At 43.5% G+C, this 24334-nt stretch overlaps 1 protein-coding gene across 6 annotated transcripts in view; it reads right to left on the bottom strand.

The window, feature by feature from the left end:
* The window catches only part of ppfia2 (PTPRF interacting protein alpha 2), a 153097-nt gene that overhangs the window by 19637 nt on the left and 109126 nt on the right, over positions 1–24334 (bottom strand). For all 6 annotated transcript variants that reach the window (XM_023413105.2, XM_087175824.1, XM_023413111.2 and 3 more), the window contains exons 4-16: positions 22180–22344; positions 20505–20579; positions 15259–15369; positions 11174–11395; positions 9437–9583; positions 6744–6878; positions 6015–6098; positions 4762–4893; positions 4601–4663; positions 4119–4210; positions 2591–2723; positions 1393–1610; positions 32–272 (exon numbers count right to left, since the gene is read on the bottom strand). In XM_023413105.2, coding sequence (XP_023268873.1) covers positions 32–272; positions 1393–1610; positions 2591–2723; positions 4119–4210; positions 4601–4663; positions 4762–4893; positions 6015–6098; positions 6744–6878; positions 9437–9583; positions 11174–11395; positions 15259–15369; positions 20505–20579; positions 22180–22344 — 1818 coding nt within the window. The remainder of the gene's footprint in view (positions 1–31; positions 273–1392; positions 1611–2590; positions 2724–4118; positions 4211–4600; positions 4664–4761; positions 4894–6014; positions 6099–6743; positions 6879–9436; positions 9584–11173; positions 11396–15258; positions 15370–20504; positions 20580–22179; positions 22345–24334) is intronic.

Here is a 24334-nt window from a genome sequence, read left to right as displayed (position 1 = left end):
TGGCGTCAACAGGCCCGTAGAAGTGACGTACCAGTGTCATGACCCCCATGCGCTCCATGTCTCGGGCGGGGCTTCGGGGATCGAGCTTAGGAGTGGAGTGTCCACTGGGCGGGGAGGAGGAGGCCAGGGAGGAGGCGGTGGCCGAGGCAGTGATGGAGGCTCCGTGGTGATGCATTCGGGCCAGGTTGAGCCCCTCGAGGCTGACGCTGGCCACCCGGTTCTCAATCTCCTCCGCCCGCAGCTCTGTGGACTCCTTCTCCTCCTGTATCAGCCTGGAGAGGAGGATGAGTGAGGAAAAGTCAGTGGTCGGTTTGTTTCATTATATAATATTATTGTAAATATCTTACAGTGAAGACTTTAAACAGCAATGAAATTGGGATCATTCCCAGCTTAAACAAAAATGGTGCATCTCTTGGATTACTCAAAAGACAGGCCTGGTATCAGTAACACCGTTACAGAGTTCAGCCTTATCTATTGAAGTCTTTGGAGGTGGATTTCGGGAGATTTGCATAACTAATTCCATTAAATACCTCCAGTACAAGGCAAACTAATTAAAGGCCAAAGTGTGGCGATAAAAAGGCTAAAAAGTCAGGGTCATTAGTTTGAACCATACCCAGGGTTTCTAACTTTGTAATTAGCTGCGAGCTCAACTCCTTGGATTCATGATCACTATCTGCCATCAGGTCTGAATGAACTCTTCCCAAAAGAAACAAGGCACTTTGTCCGTTGATGGCGATGTAAATGAACAAAGACCAAAGACCAAAAAAAGGCCTTGAAATAAAAGGACCAAGTGAAAGTTGTGCCCGGAGCTATGAATACTTATCATCACAGGATAATTACAGCATTAACAAGCAAGAGGCAGATCACAGTTCCACAAAAACAGTAAGTGCATGCAAGGACGGCGACAGAAGCGTGATTTACTGACATAGTTTGGTTAGAGGCAGCGTATTTAGCCGTAGTTTAGCATATTTTGTCAGAAAATTTGAGTGTCTAGAACAGGTTTTTCCTGCTTCTGCAGTTTCTGACATTAACAGAGTGTGTTATTTGATATGCAAAAGACAGATTTTGGGTGGAATATGATTTAAGAAGCCAAGGATGCGGTGGAGAAACAGGGCAAATTTAAGAAACTTCCCCAAAAAGCGAAAGAATAGAGTTACCCACTGTGAACGGAGCATGATCCCACTACATAATATCAGAAACATTTGAAGTAATCTGCAAAAAAGGAATCCCAAAGGCTCAGCTTTCCAGGACACCATCTTAAAAACACATCAAGTGCTAAATGGATTTGGAGTAAAACGGATTAAGAAGACGATTAAAGTAAAGGAAGCAAATCAATACGTCTGGCAATTTGGCCTTTTATATTAAATTTATACTGTGACGGGCGTCAGGTACCGGATCTCCTTGTTGATGGCGTCCAGCTGCTCCTGCAGCATCATGGCCAGAGTCTGCGCGTCGGAGTGGCCGCTGGGCGAGAGCAGGTCCATGGAGCTGAACAGCGTTTCCCTGTCGTCGTCGTCGATGTCCGACATCTCCGTGTCGCTCTCGAAGTGGTGACCTCCCAGAACCCCCAGCTGTTGTGAGCGCCATTCATGCTCCCCCAGCGACTTGGCCTGTGCAGGCACAGCGACAGGCTATGAATACCAGACTAAATATCGTAACTTCTAAGGTCTGGGGTGAGAGAGAAGAGTCCACAGGCAACTGAAAATATGTCCTCTCGTGTAATCAGAAGGTGCTCTTAGTTTTATGTTACTTTTCTCACAATATTTGTAAAAATGGGACCATCCTCTGCATCTGTCTAACCTGGCAACAGGAAGTGTAGAAAAAAGGCCAGCGCACTCTGTGGATAGTAAAGTCAGACATCTCTGATTAAGTTCCTACCAGACACCCTGCAGTGGGCCAGTTCCCAGTTAACCAGCCTGTTTTAGTTGGTGCCGCTCTCTAAGAATACATGTAAAATACAGTATATTGCCTTATTCTGTCTGGACTACACCGTGACACATGACATCATTTACCCTTTGAACCAATACTTGTTGAAATAAAATATATTCAGACTCCAAAACTGTGCCCAGGAGCAGCCAGACCAAACTCTCCACTCTGTGTCTGATACTTTTAAAAGGAGATGATAGGGGCTTTATCCAGTTACTTAAGCCCATCTATACTCTCCTGGAGATAATATGTGTCTCCTATTAACCCTGTATTAACCCCACACTAGATCTGATGATACAGCAGCGACTCAGCCTCCAGTCATGGCCATGTTTCTCTCCCCACGTAGAGTCTTAATACTATAATTCACTCGGAAGTGCCTTAAAACATATGGAACATAATGCAGGATTGAAGGATTCTCAAAGGACGAGATGTTCACTGGATTTGAGCAACCTTAATAAAGGTTCATTATATTGCCATATAGGAGACTTTTAGCACTTAACACTGCACCACAGCTTCTTACTGGCTGCCCCAACATATAATTTCAACATGTGATCTACCAGCAAACCCCTCCCATAGACTTTAAAATGAAGTTCTACTATTATAAGAAGCGGTTTTTAAAAGCAGAAGCACAAAAAGGTGTAGACGGATCATACATCAGACTCACCTTGGTTTCACGCAGACCCATTCGACCTCTCCTCGGCCGGCGGATGACCTTGGCTGAGCGGTAGTGGTCCGACTGGGTCTCGGCCAAAGATCCCAACGAGAACCGAAGCTCGGCCGACGTGTCCAGATGAGACCTGAGGAACAACATTTATAAGTGACACTGCACCTAAAGACACCGGCTCTGTGCGGCTAACACTGGCAACATCTTCTGTGCCTCACATAATGAAGATAAAAGATATCCTACACCGTTAAAAACCTCCATGATACAAATCCTACACAGGGATTGTGCCTGAGCTGTGAAGCTGATTACAAAAGATGAGACAAATGTTATGGTAATGTTCACAGTTATGCAGACAGTCAACCAATCAAATCTTGTGTTTGGGTACCTCGAGCGTACCTAATAGTCACAGTGATGTGGGGAAAATGTGTACTTCTTGGATCAGAGCCTGTTATGCATGCCTCTATGGCTGCAAATTGTTTGTCTGTGGAGGAGATTAAGGCTGCGACTGTCAACACATCAACACTGTAATGTTAGAACTTCATGCAGCATTAAAGGGAAGCCAGACAACATCCAAGAATAGATACGGAGAGGTCAGTGACACAAGTGTTTCTAACAATAGAGCAGAGCAAATAGTTTCATCGGTGACAGGAGCGCTACTGGAGAAGAGTATTTCTGTGTTCCCGCCTTTTATTTGCTTCCTGCTACACAAACTTAGCTTAGATCGGCTATAACCGGACGCATTTGCTGGATTTTAGCCTGTTAGCATCATCCAGCTAAGCGACTCTAGCTAAAACCAGTTCCAGAGTCAAGCATCCATGGCTTCCCTTCTTGTGTATGGGGCTCGATCGGTGCCAAACATATGTCAACATCTGCACTGTCTGCGAAGACTGACTTTCATTATCTTGTTGCACTCCCTGTCGTACGACTGCGTTGTTATATGTCGTCCTGATGTCTCACAACAACACGTGTGCATGTCGACTTCTTAGGTCTGTGTCTAAATACCTTGGTTTTATGCAGTTGCTTAATTATTCCCCACATCTCCAGCGAACTAAATCTAACTATTGTTTGGACCATTTTCTGAGGAGCACCAGACTGTGGAGCGGAGGAACTGTAAAACCTGCGATAAAACTTTATTTTCTTTGCACAGGTTGCTTGTTAATTTAATGGATAAATCACGTGTAATGTTTTTGCAGATTTTGTCCTGTTGGGAGTAAATAAGAGCAGCAGGTGATAATCCACCTAAAACAACTGACTGTTTGCTGAAACCCCTCCTCCAAAACACTGATAGCTTAGCGACGCTGAAGTAGGCAGGTGGGACTCCACATGCTTGAAGATCTGGCAAACATTCAGTCAATTCAGGGAAGATATTTAGTCTCCAATGCTCTAAAATCACATGTGGATTCATTACACAGATACTGCTGTCATGCAGAAACTTATATAGTGTAGGTCAAACACCTACGTCCACACACACACACACACACACACACACACACACACACACACACACACACACACACGGCCAACCTACCTTGACAGGGTGGGTTCTGTGAGGGATCCTGCCCTCAATCTGAACTGGTCCAGCTCTGATCTCAGTTTCTCAATCTCCTCTGCAAGCTGCGTCTGGACGAAACAGTTGGACAACGCGTCATTACAGGACCGTCCCGATCGTCATGTTAGTGCACATCAACGCTGCGGAGTGGCACGGCTCGGAGCCGGTGGGGCTGATTAAATTCAAATAGCTGAATTCTAACTGACAGAGTGACACTTTCTAATGTCTTCTGTGCTGCTTATGAAATTCATCTCATTACCCCCCCCCCAGCCCCATGCGGGTGGCTTATGAATATTCAACAACAGAGGTTTATAAAAAATGAAACCAATGCCAACAACCAACCTCATTATTTTTCTATTATTAACTACTTAATTAAAGGCAACCTCATGTAAAATGATGAAAAAGATTTTTAAAAAAAAAAAAAAAGAGGTAATCATCATTTCTTCAGCTCTGCAACCTACTTTCTCCTGGATTGACTCCTCGTACTGTTTCCTGTAACCTTCCGAGTCTTGAATTAACATGTTCTGCAAAGAGAAGCAAAAAAAGAAAAGGTGAGAAAATCCATCCCTGACGTTTCAACTGAAGAACTGACACTGATACATTTCCATTGATCATATTTAACCTTCTCCTCCAGAGCTGCCATTCGCTCCTTCAGGTGCAGCTGGAGACGCTCGTTGGATTCTGTGAGGAGTCTGTCCACCGTGTCCGAGAGTCGCTTGTTGTGCTCTTCGTTCATCTTTTCTCTCTGCCGAGCCTGAGCGAGTAAATTACACAAATAATCATGTATTTCAAAGTCACATATAGTGGCTTCAAAAAATATTGTGCCAACTACAACCAAAGAGATTTATTTTGTTCTGAGTGGATCATTTTTAAAGGGCTAAAAACACATAAAATTAGTAATTTTTGTGTAGTAGAAATTTACTGTTTTCAGCTTTCATGTCCTGTTAATAATGTCCCATGATCAATATTGACCTTGTGACCCCCAGGTTAGGCACCACTGCTTTAAAGGGGCATTATGGAGAACAAGAAATGTCTAGTCTTGGTGTGGATGTCGTAATTAGGGGTGTTGTTTTAGTGTCGTTGCATGAGGCTGGCATTATTCAAGTCTTCCCGAATTACCTCCTGCCAGTCCTAACTCCTAATTATAATGGATAAAATATGCAGGAAACAAACAAAACTTAAAGTGACCTGTAAAGCAAATCATTCAAGATTCTGCTGAAATTTCAAAATAAAATGTACCTTAAATTTACCTTATGGTTTTGAAACTCTGATATGTTAACTCTCCACAATTTGTTTTTTGTATTTATGTTGCATATTGATATAACTATGTTGTCTCCTGTCTTTGTTTCTTTTGACAACCACTGCGTGCCTCCATGTAGGGGAAACAAGGTTTTTTAAAAAAGGTGCTCATCATTTCTTCAGCTCTGAAACCTAATTCACAAAAATAGGTAAATAACTCCTACAATAGATTAAATATGCAGGATTTTTATTACTCACAACCAAAACAAAACTCAAAGTGACCTGTAATCTATAGTGAATCATTCAGGACTTTTCAGAATAAAATATTTCGTGCATATGGTTTTGAAACAAAAATTCCACCTCGAGGTTACAATTATATTTTCACACAGTTTATTATTTTTCTCTCTCTCAAACTGAGCATCTAGTATTTTAGGATGATTCTAAAAAGTGTGACCTTGAAGATGCTCATGAGAAGATTTTACAAACTACTCTATCAGCAGAGTGTGTCCAACAATGAGATTTGGTGAAGTTTGATTTGGTGATGCATGAGACAATACCCCATCAGTCACAGCCGCCTCAAGCTGTCAGGCTCATACAGGAGTGGCCGCCTGGCACGACGCCTCCGCACTGACTCACCCGTAGCAGCTCCTGGTTCTTCTCCTCCAGCTGGCATTCCAAGTGCCTCATTCGCTCCTCGATGCTCCCGTGACGCTCCTCCGCCTACGGATTGGATCACAGCATAGACAGAACAAAAAGAGGGCACAATGATCTGTGTGCTTGACAGCCGACAGGGCAACAGAGAAAAGCAGTGGCAACGACACAAGCCAAAGCCTCTACCCCAAACTCAAAGATGGAGATCTATCGTTTTAAGCGGAATTGGAGAGAGAGCTGGTTGAAACAAGGAGTGACAAGGAGAAAGATGGAAGAACGAGGCCACCAAAGGACAGAATGAAAGAGGAAGAGAGCTGCTCCAGCACTGCCAAGTATGAGCTCCAGCCAGAAGTGCCATGCAGCTGTCCTATGGCGGTAGAACAGCCAGAGCAGAATCCCAGTAAACAACGCTCGCCACAAAACACTAATAAGATAAATGAATGAAATCTGCTCTCTACAGGAGTTGGCAGTAGCTGTGATGCCCTGTGGAACTACCTTCCTAAGAATGGAGTTCATGTCTTGGAGTTTAGCTTCCATAACAAAGTGATAATCATCAGGGGAGGAAGAGGAGCTGGAGTCAGACTACGTGGCCGAGGAAGAGGAGAGGGACATGTTGAAACGTCATGACATGACACCATGTGCACACTTAAAATCTACAGATGAGGGCATCTGTGAGAATGTGTCAACAGTATGTGTGTGTGATCTTCCTCCTACCTTGGTGAGGGCTGCTATCCTCTGGGCCAGTTCGGCCTCGACCTCCGGCAGCGTCTCGGCCTTCCTCATGGTCTGCTGAAGCTTCTGCTCCGCCAGCTCTAACCTCTCCTGTAGCTGCCTGTTCTTCTCCTCCATCTGCACACACACAACGTGAGCGGCAGGTCGTTCAGATTGATGAGATACCACATCCAGGACATTCTCAAATAAAAAAGAAGGTAGTAAACAACAATTGCAGGTACAAATAAATAAAGGCCAGTTCCAACAGCAATGTCTTTCAATTGATTCAGTGCTGTCAGGAAAGGAGAGGAATTACAGCTGTAATACCACACTTACAACACACCAAGTGGCAACCTCCGGGCCTGAAAAATGAAGCCATCACTGAGGTGCCAAAAACTGCAGTTCCTCAAAGCGAGTCAATCCCCATAGACTCCCATATTAAAATCTCCAACTTTACAGGAGAGATAAAATGTTTATATCTTGTTTTGGTCTCTATAGCTAATTTCCTCCTACATGACAACTGTATGGGGGTGAATTTTTTACACATTTTTGGTTTAGCCAGGAGTTAGGAGCGGAGTCAGGCACTGCCAAAACGATGGCAGTGGAGCAGCTCACTCTGAGCTTCAAATCCGCTCTTCAGAAACCTATTGATGACGTCACGGAGGCTACGTAAAATTTAGGGACTCTGATAAAAAAATATTCATGTTATGTTGACTATCAGTTAATATATTTCATTATCTGATTTTTATCAATATTGATTTTGGCCCCAATAAACCTGTATCTGTTGGGCATGGATGGAATAAAAATTATGCATGTGCACAACGTATTTGGAATAAAACTACTCATCATTTATTTTACCCAAGATTAAATACTTATTTTTTATTTTCTAACATGCCTCTGGATGTATCTCACCACCCACAAAGCAAACATGTTGAACTTGCAATAACAAAATAGAGCAGCAATAGCGAAATAAAAGTGTAGCAGATCAGAAAGCAGAGAATCTTCCTAGAATAATATGATAAAGCGAGGGAAAATTAGAAATAAAGGTCTGTTTAACTGGCATAACTAAGTTTATGATGTTTGTGTTTTGCTGGCCTTCTCCTGACACATAATATAACAAAAGAGCAAAAGGTGCTTCTTTGAATGTGAATCTCTTTTCCCTGCTGAGGTCAGCAGAGCATCATCTCCTGGTAGAAAATAGAAGCACAGATATGCGTCTTTAGTGGGAGGCCTGGCTGCTGAGAGCTCTGGCAGGGTGCCTCAGCACCTTCTTCGAAATAGCACCAACAACAGAGTCAGAATAGCAGCAGTTCTGCACTCGCCAGGAGCGACAGTGGCAACTTTGACTCAGCACATACCGGTAATTGCCCTGATTAGTCATTCAGATACAGTACTGGCCATTATAAAGACGGAACCTACCATTCAGTGGAACTGCCACCAAGTGACTTGCATTTCCTTGTTGCACGTCTCTGCCTTGCTCGGGGCTCTGATCAGTTTTAAGACTCTTTTTTTTTTTTTTGCTGGGGGTGGGGGGGGGCACGGCTTGGCAGCTTTCACCATCAGCGGCAGATGCTCTGCTCCCTAAAGCATCGGGCCTGGCAGCTCAATATACAATAATTAGACTGGAGAGGGCTGGAGCTGTGTTGCGTTGTTTTGTCCGTGTCTCACTGATATTTTCTGTCCGAACCCATATCACCATCCCATTGGTGTCTGCGATGACACTTGGGGGGTGGGGAAAGCATGACGGTGTGTTTTTGCTGCAATATCCTCCCTAGATGCCCTTTCATCCATCTTTCTTTTTTTTTTTTTTTGGGCTTTTTGCTCGCCATTTTATCTCATCACCATCCCTCTGTAACCCCCCGCCTTCCTCAACAACTCATCTTCAAACATCAGCAGCCAGATCCCGGGGTTCGGCTGCTGGCACAACAGCAAGTAAACTCATTACACAGCCAGCCAGGAAGTGTGTTTGTGTGTGGTAGCAGGGGCTCGAATCCAAAGGCTTTAGGGGTTATTTCTGTACATTTGGAGAGCGCCTCTGGAGCCATCATGTGTTTACCTTGATGATGTGCTTATAGTTGGCTACGTACAAGCCAGAGACGTTGCTTGATGTCTCCTTCCTTTGCAGCAAAGTCGACAAACGCTGCTCGTGTGTCTCTATCATTACTTCTGCTCATATTAGTATGAAAGTCTCTCCGTGCTTCCAGAGCTCAGCTGGTGCTGAAAGCCCGCGCTCATGTCAATCTTGTACAGTCCAGGCAATTTATCTAATTGGCTGCGATGAATCACAAAGAATCATTAAAAAGGACAATAAATTTCGACCACCGTTTGATCATATTGTACAGAATTACATCAATTATGAGGATGACATTGAGCCACGTGCATCAGCTCAGCTCAGAGTAAACACTAATGTAAAACCATCAAAGTTCGTTCCCCCAGTGGTAATTTCCTCTGACATTATTTGACATAATGTCAAGAGGTTTCTTCTCATTGCCAAACCTCTGTGGAGCGGCTCTGTTATATCTATCTTACACAAGCAGCTGCGTGCGCTGTTCATTCTCTTCCTGAATCCAGTTAGATTGTTGGGGGAAAAAAATGCAGCTATGAATGGTCCATTTTAGCAGCCACCTGGACCTTAAGACCAACGACCCCCCCCCCCCAGTCACATCAGTCACAAACCCTCCTCAGACTTCACAGACCTGTCTGAGGAACGCCTCCTTGTTGGCCAACTCGTTCTCCAGTTTGTCGTTGATGTCGTGCACCGAGGTGGACTCCCGTTGGGCGCTCAGGTAGCGTTTCTCCAGCGTGACGATCCGCTCTTCCATGTCCTCCTTCTGACACATGGCCTGCGCGGGCACACACACACACACACACACACACACACACACACACACACACACACGCAAAGTCAAGTCAATTTTTATTTCTATAGCGTCAGATCTGAGCAGAAGTTATCTCAAAGCACTTTTCATATCGAGCAGAGGCGCTGTACTACGGAGAAGGTTCAACACATCCAGGATAACTTTTCCTTATCTGACTTAACTGAACCTAACATTAGTCGTCCTGGACAACCTGTACGACAGAGCTGCTTATCAGCGGCTGTGTTAACCCCGCGTTTACCTATCTGGCCACGAGCACGTTCGTGTGAAAAATCAACTGCAGCTCTAGTTTGTAAGAAGTAATTTTGCAAAACATGAATTTAATATCTGCAAAGGCCTGATTCATATCGCTCCGTAATTTCATTACCAAAAATGACTGATAGAAACTGTAATTAATGCAGAACTTTCACAAAATGTTTTCATAATTGTGTTTAGTGAAACATGAGTACGAGGGAAGCGCGTGTTATTGGTACAAAACTTCTTCAATGATTATGGATGCTGAAATTAAAGCAGCGTCTCTCTTCATCACGTCTAGAGGCCGTCACACAGTTATTAGAGGCTGGAATGTGAAAACAAAGCGGAGCTGTCAAAGTTGACGAAATTAAACTTCTGGCACCAGATTAACTCTATACATGACATGACAGCGGCATAATCCAGACCTTCAAGCAAACCCCCTCCCCTCCCTTTTACTTCTCCTGGCTGCAACATTATCTCTGAAAGCTCTGAGAGTTAATTTCCTGTATGGGGACACAAACCTATGCAAACACATGTGGTTTCGAAAATGAATAAACCGCTGCTCTCAGTGGAAGGGTAATAACGTGACGGGCGGTCCGATAAGGCCACAGTCGCCGCCTGGGCCCTGCATCGGCGGCAAATCAATAGCAATTTCAGCCGAGGGCTACGGGAGATCGGCTTATATTTGAATCCCGTCCACTTCACTGGCATTCACCTCACAGAGATGTATATTGAATGGGCTTATGATTGGCGCCGTTAATTGCCGGTTTATGACACAGACGTTAACATTTCACCAGGGGAAAGTGGCTTTTAACTGGCTGGTTCTTTGCTTTACATGTCGACACGCCATCCTGAAGCCGCTTAAGGAGCAACTAGTGGCAGATGCAGAGACAGCTGTTTATTTTTTTATTTTTTTAAATGTGTCCTTGAAGTGTTTATATAACCTCCTGGGCTCAATTTGCATGTGGCAAAATTTATAGGATTCACTTGCTTGTGTGTGATTGTTTGACCGTGAGGATGAAGTGTTAATAAAGGTTTCTATCGTTTGTTTTGGTGCTTAAATAAAGCAGCTTGCCTTGATTTGTGTGTGCATGTGTTTGTATACATGTGTGTGTGTGTGTGTCAGAGATAAATACAGTCATAGAGAGGGAGGGAGAGTGGATGCAAATAGAGGCTTTTTTTTTTTTTAGCTTTTCTTTGATGTCTCTGTTGCAACTGTTATTCCCTTGCAAATGTGTGTGCCTGCTTCTCCCTGTCCCCAGTGTATGTTTATGTTTATGTGTGTGTGTGTGTGTGTGTGTGTGTGTGTGTGCGTGCAGTAACCTCTTTGATGTCCCTCTGGTACTTGTTGTTCATCTCCTCCGACTTGATGAGGTCCTTGCGGGCGGTCTCCAGCTCCTGCTCCACCTCGGAGACCCGGGAGGAGAGGGAGGACATGCGCTCCTTCATCTGGGCCAGCTCGTAGTTCTGCTTCTCCAGCAGGTCCTGCAGCTCCACCACCTGGCTCGCCTCGTGGGCCGACTCCAGAGAGCCATTTGACAGACGCTGGAGGGGGAAGCGGGGGATGAGGGGATAGCATCATCAGCTTGAGTTTGACAGCAAAAATCTATCTAACCTCTTCTTAGAGACGTGACATAGTGAGGTTGTGGACCTGTTGGGGTTTTGTAAGCCCGTATGAGCTGGACAGAATTTGGTGTAGTACCGTCAGGAGTAACGAAGAGCAAATCAAAAATCGTGCGTCTTAAGAAACTTTGCCCTTTGCACCAACATCTCACACAGATCTCTCTCTTTCAAAATGTCTTTTAACCTCACCGGTGCTAAAGGTTAAAGGCATCAAATTATGGAAACAAGTCAGTTTAGGGTTTGAAAGCAGGAAAAAAAACAGACACATTATCAAGATGAAAATTAACTGGATGGAAAACAACTTTCTGATTTCCAGTCATGCCCCGGCTTCCCGCGGTGCGCTGAAGAGGGCCTTGACAAATCAGTCTTGCTCCCACTTCACATACTCCGCTCTCCTTCCGATAGTAAGGCTCTATTATATTCAGGTTCAGGAGCTCAAGGCCGCGGCTCTTCCCCTTGTGCTTTGATTTTTTTTTTTTTTTTTTGGATGGTGGCAAAGACTGGTTGAGAGAATCACTTCAGACTCCATTGGAGAAATTGCTTTGACACTCGCATTAGTAATATGATTAGGTTTTGCTGAGTTCTCACTCCGTGCAGCTCCCTGGGTCTCTGCATGAGGTAGATTAATGAGGGGGGAAGCCGCAGAGATGCAACTTACACAGAGGTTCAGAGCCCAGAATAACATCAGAAAACAACTTGCTAAATAACAGTCCCACTGAGAGCCTGTTCTTTACACTCAAATGTATTTACTTTAAAGTAGGTGTAAAGAAAGACTGAGCTGAAGTGATCTCTTCATTCTCCATCTTTCTCCGCCCCTCTGCTGCATCAGGCCCAGCTGCCCGTCCTCGACAATCTCGTCTGCGAGGACGAAACCGACCGGGCTCCTCCCGCCTGCTGCCTGTGATCGATGATTCACCCCGAGCGGCGAACACGACCCTCTAAATCACACCACTCATTTTCATACCGGCACCCCAGCACTGTGCTGCTCTCATGAAAAGGACAGACTTGCCCCTCAGATAATACAATATACAACCGTGTAACCGTGTATAACCCATCACAGTGCTGAGAAAGTTTAAATGAGCAATCTTCCATTCAACCTGCAGGAGTTTAGCTTAAGCAACATGACCTTTTAAAAAAGGGGTCAATTCAACCAAATTACCCAAAAGTCTAACGCCACTCAGATATAATGGAGGTGAACAGATCTTCTTTGTGGTTTTCGCAGCAGAGATAAATTACATTTTTACGTTTTTTCCACAAACAGTAAAATTAGGACTAATCTCTACCAAAGAAATAGTCCCTTTGTAAATTGTTCACAGTCCGGTTGGTGGGTTATTTAGAAAACAGGGAGATTTTATTTATTTATTTTTTTTGGAAAAGAACTGTTTTTTTATTGTAATTTATTGATGGTGTGAACAGCACATAAAAATCCAATTAACCTTCACTCTACCTGAGGGGATTCAAGGGTTTTATTTGTCACATACACAAAACAGATGTGTCATTAAAGGCGGTGTGACCTCTCTGAAGACTACTATAAATGTCACAGTTCACAATTTAAGGCAAAATGTACAATAAAATTTTGCTCGATCATTATCGAGTGCAAACATGCAAAAGTAAAGGGTAAAAAAAAATACAGTTAAGTTGCTTTTCTGCCAGGTCTGGAGTCAGTACATGTGTTCTGGGAGTGCTGGCCAATGCAACTGATCCACGCTGGATATTTCCTCTATGAAAAATTAAAAAGGTGAAGCCTTGTCTGTCAGAATGCAATAGCTGCTTATCAGGCAGATCCAGGCCAACGCTAAAGGTCTGAGAGCTCCATGGGTCAATATGCACTTCAAGAGCCGCTCTTTCTTCCCTCCTCCTCTCTCTCTCCCTCCGCCTCCTTCATCGCCTCTCACTGACCTCTCTCCACCTGTCACATTAGTGACAACCCGGGGACGCGTGAAAATCAGGTGGAGAGGATTGCGCCTCCGAGAAGAAGCGCAGCCTGTTCCTCGACGGCGGCCGCTGCTACGTCTCTTTCAGTCCCTCTGACTGCAGTGACATCGAATTAACTCACCCTCGTTCTCGCAACAAGGTTAGTCACTTCACCACGAGAAATATACATCAAAGCAGTTTACACGCACATGTAATTTCCTCTGCAAACCTAAACACAACTAAAAACAACACACGCTCATATTCGCTTCTTTTTATCTTCACAAAACAGGGCAGACGATAGCTGTCTCCTCATTAGCCCACCCCCCTGCACACACACTCTTCATCTTTTTTCCTCCCGACATCCTTCCCCCGCCCCCCCCCCCCTCCCCTCCCCCAGCAGACGAGCCAAGTAATAGCATCTCCATTGATCTACCCAGGTATCCTCTGTAAGATGTAGATGCTGCTGTCTGCATGTTAAAAAAGCATTTCCAGACTCCGCTGTGGCCTTTGGGTGTTGCCTGTTTCGGGCTCTGATGCTGCTGACACTGTTTTGGTGTAATCTACTGACCGTGGATGCTGCTACACCTCTGTCTTTAAATTAATAATCAGAGTGGGAATTTGTATTCAGCCATGCGGCTCCACGTGTGCCGCTGCATAATAAGAGAAGCCGAGGTCACAGCGAGAGCTTTCACCTGACTGCGGGTCACCTTCACAGTTCCTGCAGAGCTAAATGCATCATCAAAACCATTCAATTAAGACTTGTAACATTTTAAAAGTGTGTTTATACTGACAATTAAAACACCAGGGGGAAGTTAATGTGCAGGAATTATTCGTGTGATACCACGAAACAATGATCACTTCTGCTGTGATTGTGACACTGAAAATTTGAGGCTGATATCAGTGTTTACGAGATCAGTAAATATATAAAATTGTAGAAATATTTTGATTAGCAACAGTTGAGGATAGCTGTCCTATGTATTGAAATATGACCGCTATTAGTTGTACCCTATTTTAGGATGGACTGGCTTGCATGTAATAAATGTTTCCCATTTAATTTCAAGACTTTAAGCGCTTCAAGAGCTTCAGCCATCGTTGGGTTTACAAGACAAGAGGTTATAACACGTCCTCTGGGCAGCGCTACGTCGTCAAGGCAGACTGGAGGCTACGGTGAGTCGCTACCGGAAAGTGATGAGTCATGCCGGGGCCAGCTGGTTATCGCGCTAACTTCAGAAGAAGAAAAGACGTGATAGAGACAAGAGGTAACATTTGTGTTGCTTTCCACCACTGGAGACAGCTCTTAGTGAGTAAAGGAATGAAGTTTGATGCTGAACTCACAGCGTTTCTCCTAGACTGGTACGTAAACAGCTGCTAATGCTAACATTAGCTATGTAGCGATAGCAAAACCTACAAATAGCTCCTTTAAAGAAAAATAATTTAGCATCTTTTAACTTGTATTTCTAACAGTTCATTGCTTGCATAAAGCCAAACGGGCTTAAATTCCTATTTTTAACTAGTTTTAAAGGATAGCTAGCCCTGTGTTAGCTAGATTTTTATGCTAGTTTCAAGAAAACTTCAATTTTTTCATACCATATTAGCAGCATTTTGGTTTGCTTGTCCAGTTCACAGAGTATTCTGTTGTTTCTAGCAGTTTTTTCAGTGAGATGATATTTTTTAGACCTAAAAATAAAAAGGATTTAATGTTTCTCCCCAAAATGATACCTTATTCCTGGTAAAGTTGAACAGGCTAAAAGTATTTCTTATACTAGCTTGGTTCGGTTTTGTGCCCAATTAAAGTGACACTGAGCTTGACCACCGCCTTAACCTCCTTCGGGATGTGTGTGCGTGTACCGTAATTTATCAAGGTTGCTCACCTTGCTGTGGACCTTCTGTTGAGCTTCACTACCCTCCAGTATGTCCTCTCCTCCCTCTCCAGACGCCACTTTCCTCTGGATATGAGCATTCTGTTCCCGTAAGGCCACAATCTGCCGGAAGGAAAAAGAGGTTAGGAGCTGAAACACACACACAATGTCAGAAAACTTGCTTGCACATAGAAACACAGAGAGTTAATGTTGGATGAAGAATAAGATCAGAAGATTAAGATTCAGCGTGTGGCCTTGCAACATTAGCCAAACAAAGCATCAATACATAGCTGCATAAGTGTGTCCTCCTTATGTAATGCTAGTAAATTACAGTCTGTCCCTTTCTAGGAATATCTGGAACATCACTTTAACTAACATTAAGTTGGAAACATGTGAGCGCCGATGCAAATCACTATAATTATCGTGTTCTGCGGACCTCGTGCCTCGTTTCACCACCTTAAACAACTGTCCTAGAGTCATAATCCTGTCAGAGGGGTGACCGACAACAACAATAATTAGGTTCTTGCCTTGACAGACACCATGTGATTATCACTCTCCTCATGACAGGGAAGAGAAAGGCAGATAGTGGACTTGGCTGCTACTTGCCCCTGAGACTTTCCGGTGCCCCGAGTAAAACAAGACTTTCCAGAACCTGAAACTCGTGGGAGTTAAGACAGTAATTTGCAGCACGCAAACTGTTAAAAATGAGCGACAAAAAGTGTCAACCTCTTGAGCCACATTGAGACAATTGAACAACACAATGAAGTGAGAAGTCTCTTGTTAAAGTTTTGGTTTATTGCACCTTTGGGCTCATTTTCATTCCCACAAATTATGATCATGATGGACTTTTAAAACAAAGTCTGTCTCTTACAATACGTCTGGATAACCTTTGGGCTTGCTTAAAGGGGCTTTTCTCTGCTGCCGAACGTGGTTTCTTCAATATCATTGTTACAATGTAAAATAATCAAAGTTGTGTGAAAGTGGAATTTCCCTTAAGAAAAAGTCATCACATAAAAATATTTGCATTCACAGTAAATAAGTTTGCTGAACCCTGCCAGGATGTCTCAACTTATCCCACTCTGACTCCCTGCACTAGCAAAGAAAGAACTCAAAACAACAACAAAAAAATACTACAGTAGACGTGTTGTGCTGTTGGCATGATGTGATTGGAGCTGCATCATGCTGCTTCTACTCTGTGGGTATTCAGAAGCTTTGGAAATACTTTAATCTCTCAATCACCCAGGACTCTCAAATCTGCATGTTGTTTTTTTTTTTAAATGATTTCAATGAAACTTCCCAGGCACACACTACAGTATTTATACAGTTTGCATCAAAAGGAGTTGTAATACAGTTACTGGAAAACAGTGAAGGAAGCCTGAGGACAATCAATGACACGACGTCGATACAAGAAACAATGCTCTCAGCTGACTTTGACACAATCTGGTTTAAACTCATACGTGACACGACGTTAAAAGTTGATTTTTCTTTAAAGCACGGCCACAATGCAGGAACAGATGATTAATGGACGGGTTTTCTAACATTAAGCTTGGACTTTAACTCCGCAGCCTGAAACTTCGCCAGTAACAGCTTGGCTTCTTCTTCACTGAATCCGGAGAGCGTGTGTTCATTATTTTTAACGAGGGCATAATTATGCCTCCGTATGTTTCTGTACCATTATTCTGAGACCGTCTGTAACTTCTCCAGCTCAGAGATCAAACACCAAGACCTCCCTTGACATAATGGCACAACAAAAATGATGAATGGAGCTACTACAGATGCATCTCCACTTCTGAAATTACAGAAAGGACCAAGTTTGCCAGATGCAAAATGAACACAGCACCTATTATTTCCCTTTTGATGTTGCTGATTTACCTCCCATCAAAAGGCAGCCATCTGATGGAGAAGAAGAGGCAGGACGAGAAGCGTGAGATGAGGCGCAGCATCACGATTTTCTTATCTTTCTCTAGCACTTGTGTGGTGAGAGGACTGTCTGAAGTAATGTGATGAAGGAGAGATTGGACAAATGTGAGGGAGGGTGTGTGGGGTTCTTAGAGTATAAAAGATTGATGTTGTCAAGGTGAGAGCTGGGGGCATTCAAGTCTCTCTGGTGCAATGCGCTTGAGTTACAATCAATCACATGCTTTTGGAGCAGATATGTGAATGTGAACAAACACACACACACACACACACACACACACACACACACACACACACACACACACACACACACACACACATATTGGTGAAAAGGGCATTAATTTTGTGTGTTGAAATTTGCCTTGGGATTTCTTTGGCAAAGATGTGAGAGTTAGCGCACAGGATTAGAACAGGCACAATAAAGAGGAAACGTGTTTCCTCGGACCAAGTCTTCAATCTCACTTAGTGTAGACCTGATTGGTCCCAAGGCAAAACTCCTCCTTGTTATTATGCTGATGTCTTACCAAGTCCTAAACGACTTGTTTTCTTGCAATAAAATTCTACCAATGGGGTGATATTGACCTTTTTCAAACAGCGAAAGGATTTGTGGTGCTGAGTATCGACACTTTAATGAACCGCCAGAATTGGTTTGATACTATCAAGGATTGAAAAATGTCTCGTCATTTGACACCTAAGGACTAAATAAATAAATCTCGAAACGTTTCAGCCCAAGTTCGAACAGTTTGGCTCATTTCACATGAAAGATTTCTTTGCACAGGCTGGGATTCAGGAGGTGGAAAAGCTGATGTCACATGATGACACCTATCAGGATATACAGTACTCGAGAAAAGATGTGGTGACAGTTGTGGGGCTGTTTGCTCATGTTGACAGGCGACTGTCAATCACACTGAATTTTGAGTGTTGAACACTTGAAGGAGTTTTTTTTTTTCCTGAACGTTGATCTTGATTGTTGCTTCATCGTGAATATTTTATGCTAGAAAGTTTTCGAGGGCTTTAAAGAAAATATTTGTGGATTTCAAACTTAAATATGGTTAAGCCTAAATTTCCTATAGATTTAATAGGGTACAAACTGTCGCACTTTTACACCAAAATGTGTCACAGTCATGATTAATATCCATTGTCTCTTATAAATTAACAAATAAACAGCAAATAATAATTTACACTCTGTATTATGGTTTTTTCCAAATTGCAAATCACCAGCCGTTATCAGCATGTGGCCACTTAAACACCTGTGACTGCATGAGGTCAAAGGACGCCCATTTCATCAGGCATGGCTGTGCTGACTAAACCCCCGCAGGAGGTAGAAGGGACTCATACCAGACCTCCATCCCAAATCAATTACCGGTTTGCTGGCTCACGGCTCTGCCCGTCTCCCTGGAGCCTGTGAAGTGTGGACATTTCTATTCGGGAGAAGCCGGTTTAACTGCCTCTTCCACCGCCTCGTGGTCTGCAGTCTAGACAAGTGTGGCGCTAAGCATTTACCAGGGACGGCCGTGCAGATGTATCGTACGCTGCGCAATGTGAGGATATTCCTCAAAGTGCTATGTCGTCCACTGACGGGGATTTAACAGATCAGTTAAAACGTAGACTTTGTCCAAAAGCAGTAAAAGAAAAATGAAAGATCACTTCGGGAACCAGCCTGTCACATTATTTTTTTAACTGTTCTCTCCTTTTGTTTCACTCTCTCTCTTTTTATCCCGATGCTTCACCTTCCTTCTGGCCCTGGATTCAGGCCACGAGCAGCTCGAGCATCAACTCACTACTCAAACACATCATTACAGGTTGTCTGGTGAACCTCACTCTCCGTGTTTTTGTCTCCACACCTCGTCAGATGTGATTTGACCAACTACATTCCCATTAAAACACACGCACACACACACACACACACACACACACACACACGCAAACACACGACCTGCCTCTGCTTCCCACCTGCCATCTCTATTTCTGTATTCTGCCTCTCTTTGCCCTTCCTCTTCTCTCCTCTCCTCTCCAGACAGATCTCGCTGTCTGTCCGTCCGTCCACCCACTCCACACACCTCCCGACCTCTCTCCGCCCTCCCTCCCCCCTTGTTCCACTCGTCTCCTTACCCACTTTTATCCTAGGCCTGAGTGTCAGACTGGCATGTCTGACAGGCTGTAAAGTGCCAGCCTGAGGGTTTTTCTCAGCTGGAACAAGACCATCTGCAGTGTGTGAGAGCTGCCCTGGCTCTGCTGCCAGCCTGAGCCTGGAGCTTGAGAGGGAGTCAGGAGCGCCGTGGAAAGAGCGGTCCCTCTCCTGTCAGCGCTGCGCTTCAGCCAGTCATGTGCACTGTGTCTATTTTGTGCGAGGGATGCCTGCAGATGTGCTGGTGGTTTTTTTTCTGGGTGTTTGAGTTGATACATAATTCAGGACATTTGTTAGATTTATATCCACAGGCAGTTGTTCTGTGAGATGGAACATGTTTCTCTACACAACATGTACAGGCTGCTACAGTATGTACTACACTGCCTTTAAATGGTGCTTCTTGTTATTGTTATTTTCTGACATTTTTATATTTTCCTGAATTTCTTTTATGTGAAGCAATTTAAAAAACAGAAGTTGTCTAAAACAATTTATTTCCTCCTCCCTTCCTCTTCTTTTTTTTGTGAATCTGCTGATCTGGCAAACTGCTCCAGCAGTTGTTCCTAAAGGCACAACAAAAACTTGAATAGAATTGAATGGAAATGAATGAAAGCACTTCAAAGCTGTCTCAGTTGCTTTATTTTGAGTTTCTATGGATAATTAAACCCAATAGAAACACCAAATAAAACAGTTTCAGTTAAAAATCGGTGTGTTTCTCCGGCACTGTTTGGTGGACACAAGACGTGTCAGAGGGGCTATAAGCTGAGCTGCTACTAGTGTTTGCTTGCCTTGTTTCTCTCATAACTTATGATCCAGATGTTCAGGAGATTTAAACTGCCAGTTGAATTATCCACAGAGGTCTCTTCCTCTCCAAAACAAATGGTGATTAAATCCAGTAAAAACAATGAATAAAGCAGTTTCAAGTTTAAAATCGGTGTTTCTCCGGCACGGTTTGGCAGACGTCAGGGAGGGAATGGGAGTGGACGTTTGCTCCGCTTGTTTTTCTAATCATTTAAAATCAAGACATCGGATGACTAAAATCCTTCATCTGATTAAAATACATAGTTAAAAATGACCAAAATCTGAAAACTGTATTGTAAAAATGTGGCTTAAAACTTAAAACAAAACGCTAACACAAACTCTTAAAATTATGTTCTGTGATCATGATATTATCCATCCATGTCCTGATGAACAGAACAGCTGTGGCACCTCTTACCTCCTGATTGGCTGCTGTCAGCTCCTCCTCCAAGGCGGACACCCTCTCGAGTGACACTCGTAGTCTCTCTCTTACCTGAAAACCAAAACAACCAAACACATATCATGAACCTCCCACCTGCTCAAACATGATCTTAACATGTGCAAGTTTCTGCGTGTGCTCTCAGCTGGACTCATACTGTAGTAAAAGGCCCAGGCAGGAAAAATACACCCACTTTTTCTCTACTACTGTTTAAATTCCAGTCTAGGCAGTCGAGGGTTAACACAGCAAACAAAAAGCCCCACTGTTGCAGCAGAAGGAGCTGTCCTCTTTTCCTCCCTTAGCTTCACAATAACACTTTGCAGTGGCTTCAAAGCAGCGTTGTGAGGCTTTTATTGCTTTTAAAGCACCAGTTGTTGGGAGGAGATTCCCCTCCTACGCTCCTCTCTTCGTCTGTGAACACTCAGAGCTCACTTGTCCTCTCCCAGGCTTGTTGTGGCTGTGATGGAGCAATTACTTGCACCGCATGGTGACCGGGCACCACGGCCGCTGTGCCCCAATGGGATGCCAGATCTCAAGAGGAGGCTGATCCTGGATTAGAAGATAGGTGGGGTCTGAGTCGGGAGGCCCCCCCCCCCTCTCGCCCACAAGACAGCTTTCATTCCCTTGCCATTGGATATGCTTTATAAATGATGGCTTTTAGAGGAGAGGCTGAATGGATTACAGGAGCGGTGGTGATATGACACGGGGGGCTAAGGTCATAAATTAGCTGGCTGTGAGGAGGTAGGAGAAACATGTGGAGGCTGAAACCAACAAATTATAGCAGAAAAACACAGACACAGAGGGTTCCCACACCTTCTTAAACATCACTTTTTCTTTTTTTACCTTTCAAGGACTTTCAAGGCCATTCCCTCAAATTCAAGGAACCAACAGGGAATAGTATGAAACACTGATCAAGGTTAATAACTGTTACATCACTAAGACTATTTATAATGAGAATTAACAGGCCTTACAGAAGTTTACAGAGGACAATTAAAAACAGAGAGAGGGGGGCTTGAATGTGTGAACACTTCTCAGTTGTGTTGTGTTACAGTGACTGTGGTCTCCTCCACACATGCAGACAGTGACATTCAGCCTATTTACTAACATTAAGTTAAAAAATATAAATAAATAAAAAACTTGAATACACAAATTCAAGCACTTTCAATTATCTATTTATGTCTATTTTCACAAACTTTCAAGGGTATCAAGGACCAGTGGGAACCCTGCTCAGATGACACAGCAGCTGAAATGTCTGTATCATTTGGTGTCAATGCATCAATATATTACGATAACAACATTTTATGTTTGAATCTACGTTTGGATTTCTGTCACTTCCTGTTTTATTTTGTAGTGGTTTTCCTTGTGTCTCTTGATGTTTGTGTTTCCCTGTTTGGTTCGGCCGCATTTGGGTCCAACTTACCACAAACCTCGACAAACAACACATGATTGACAGTTAATATACAGTTAATAGAAAGTATGTCACTGTCTGAAAGATTCTACAGGACTACACCTACATGCTAATTAAGTTGGAAGGACTCATAGCACCTAAGACCAAGACAAAGTTAAGAGATTGATTGTTAATACCTTCTGTACACGCTGCTGAGGCATCGACCCCTTTGACAATAAAATGATGCGCTAATGGAGGCGGACTTACCTTCTCATCTAGGGCTTTGTGGTGTTCAAACAAGGATTTGAGGGCTTTGAGGACTTCAACTTCACTGGACACCCCCGAGGGAGACTGAGCCTGCCGCTTGACCACCGTCATGCGAAGCGACCGCTCGTGTCTGGACACCAGGCACTCCAGATGTTCCAGCAGTAGCTGAGGACACACGCATTGGAGAAATCACATGAATATATCACATGCTGGACAAACACAGGCGTAATCTGGAGGAAGAGAGGCTCAGACAAGAGACTCAGCTTTAGATCCACTCAATCATGTGATGAGGTCATATTAATCTATTCCGAGAATAATCTGCACTCAAAGGATATTAAAATAATTACAATTAAGGATGAATGCTCCTTAAGGCTTGCTGAAAGAAAAGGAAAGCCTGATGAAGCATGTGCAAAATGCAAAAATAGATACATAAACAAATACAAGCACCCATAGGTGTGTTTTGTGTGTGTGACCCCCACCTTTTATTATCACCACATATTATCACCTTCCATTATTGTGAAATAAGAGAATGTTTTAAAAATAATTTACAATGATAATGTGTATTTACTGTAATACCTCGTCATTGGAAAATATCAACAATGATGGGGGGGGGGGGGGGGGGGTGACTTCAGGAATACAAGATAACTACAAAACAATGACAATAAGTGACAGTGAACGCCCAGTATGTGAGAATATCAGTTAATTTGCATGATTCACGGTTTCTTGCACTGGTTCCATTGTGAGATCAGTGTGTGGCATCATCTGCTGATCGTTTGCCCACGTTACTTGTTGGTGCTGTGGCGGTTTTCGTGATGACGCAGATCTCAACACTTAAATCCCTCTGAGAAAGTTGTTCAAGGACGTAGTATTATAACCCCTAAAATAAAGATCTTGTTAAAGGGTAAAGTTCCAGCTCACTGACTTCATCGCTGACCCAACTCCGCCTCCCTCGTCTAAACATCCTCCGCTGTGGCTGCAGCTGGATTAAATGTATTCTGTGGTCAACCACTGGCTAGGAAATAAAGTTACGACTGCTGTGTCTGCCGTCTCTCTACACAAGTCCTTACTGAGCATTATTGCACACTGGAAACCATTTAATGTAAGAACACAGCAGCAGACAAAGATGGAGATGAGAGCAACAGGAGATTCAGTGTCAACTAAATATCCAGTATGTTCTCTTATATTATTCATCTTGACAGCTAAAGCATCACTAGCATCATTTGCAGGCGAGCTACAAGAAATACATACTTGGAGTTGCTAATTTGCTTTTCTCAAATTAACCATGAAATTAATGATTTTAAAGCCTGTCACACACCTTCTCTGTTGTTGACCACGCCAAGGACGAGCACTGTGTCAGAAAAAGGATGCTAGAATGGTTTGGGATCTTGCAGAACATGTTGGGGATCTATTTGCAGGATATCTGCAGGTTGGAGCATCATCACCATCATCACCATCATCGTCATCATGGGTTAACATTCATCAAGTAAACCACACTCCTCCATTTACTATCCCAAAAACATCCATGATGCAAAATCTAATCAATAGCATGAGGACTGAGCATCTGGCTTGCATCTGTTGCTATGGGAAACGGCACAGACTTTAAAGAGAAATAAGGACACAATCCATAATAGTTTTATCCTTTTTTTTTTTCCCCAGACTTCATGCGTTTAATTTTCCCGGCAGGATGTCGCAGACAGATTTTCACCAGAAGACATTTTAGCAGACAGAAGTGATCAAACTCTCTGCAGGAGGGTGGCGGTAACAGTTGCTGATCCTGCAGGAGCGTGTTTGGCTCCTGGGTTGAGAAAAAAAAAAAAAAAGAGACCCCATGCAGACCTGTGCTACAGCTCCCAGCAGTCATCATGTCCACATTCACATTCTCTTGCTCTCCTTTTCTTTCCCTGTCTTATCACCTCTCTGCACCATTTGAGTCGATTTGGTTGTGATGCTTCATCCCAAACAACCAATAAAGTTGACCTGTCTCTCCACTGTCATCACGTTACCCTGTCCTCAGTCGACCGACTGCCTGCACACGCCTTCAAAGATTTAATTATGTACAGTAAAAAAAAAAAAAAAAACCTTCCACTGGCAAAAACTAAGCTTAATTAAAGTTTGCCTGGTAATTGCCCATCGGAGGATTTGAGGTGATAATAAA

Source organism: Seriola lalandi, unplaced genomic scaffold, assembly GCF_002814215.2.
Source record: "Seriola lalandi dorsalis isolate HSWRI2012SDOR001 ecotype SW California unplaced genomic scaffold, Sedor1 jcf7180002054504, whole genome shotgun sequence".
Taxonomy (NCBI): domain Eukaryota; kingdom Metazoa; phylum Chordata; class Actinopteri; order Carangiformes; family Carangidae; genus Seriola; species Seriola lalandi.
Note: the sequence above shows the minus strand (reverse complement) of the source record. Positions and strands in the feature narration are given on the sequence as shown.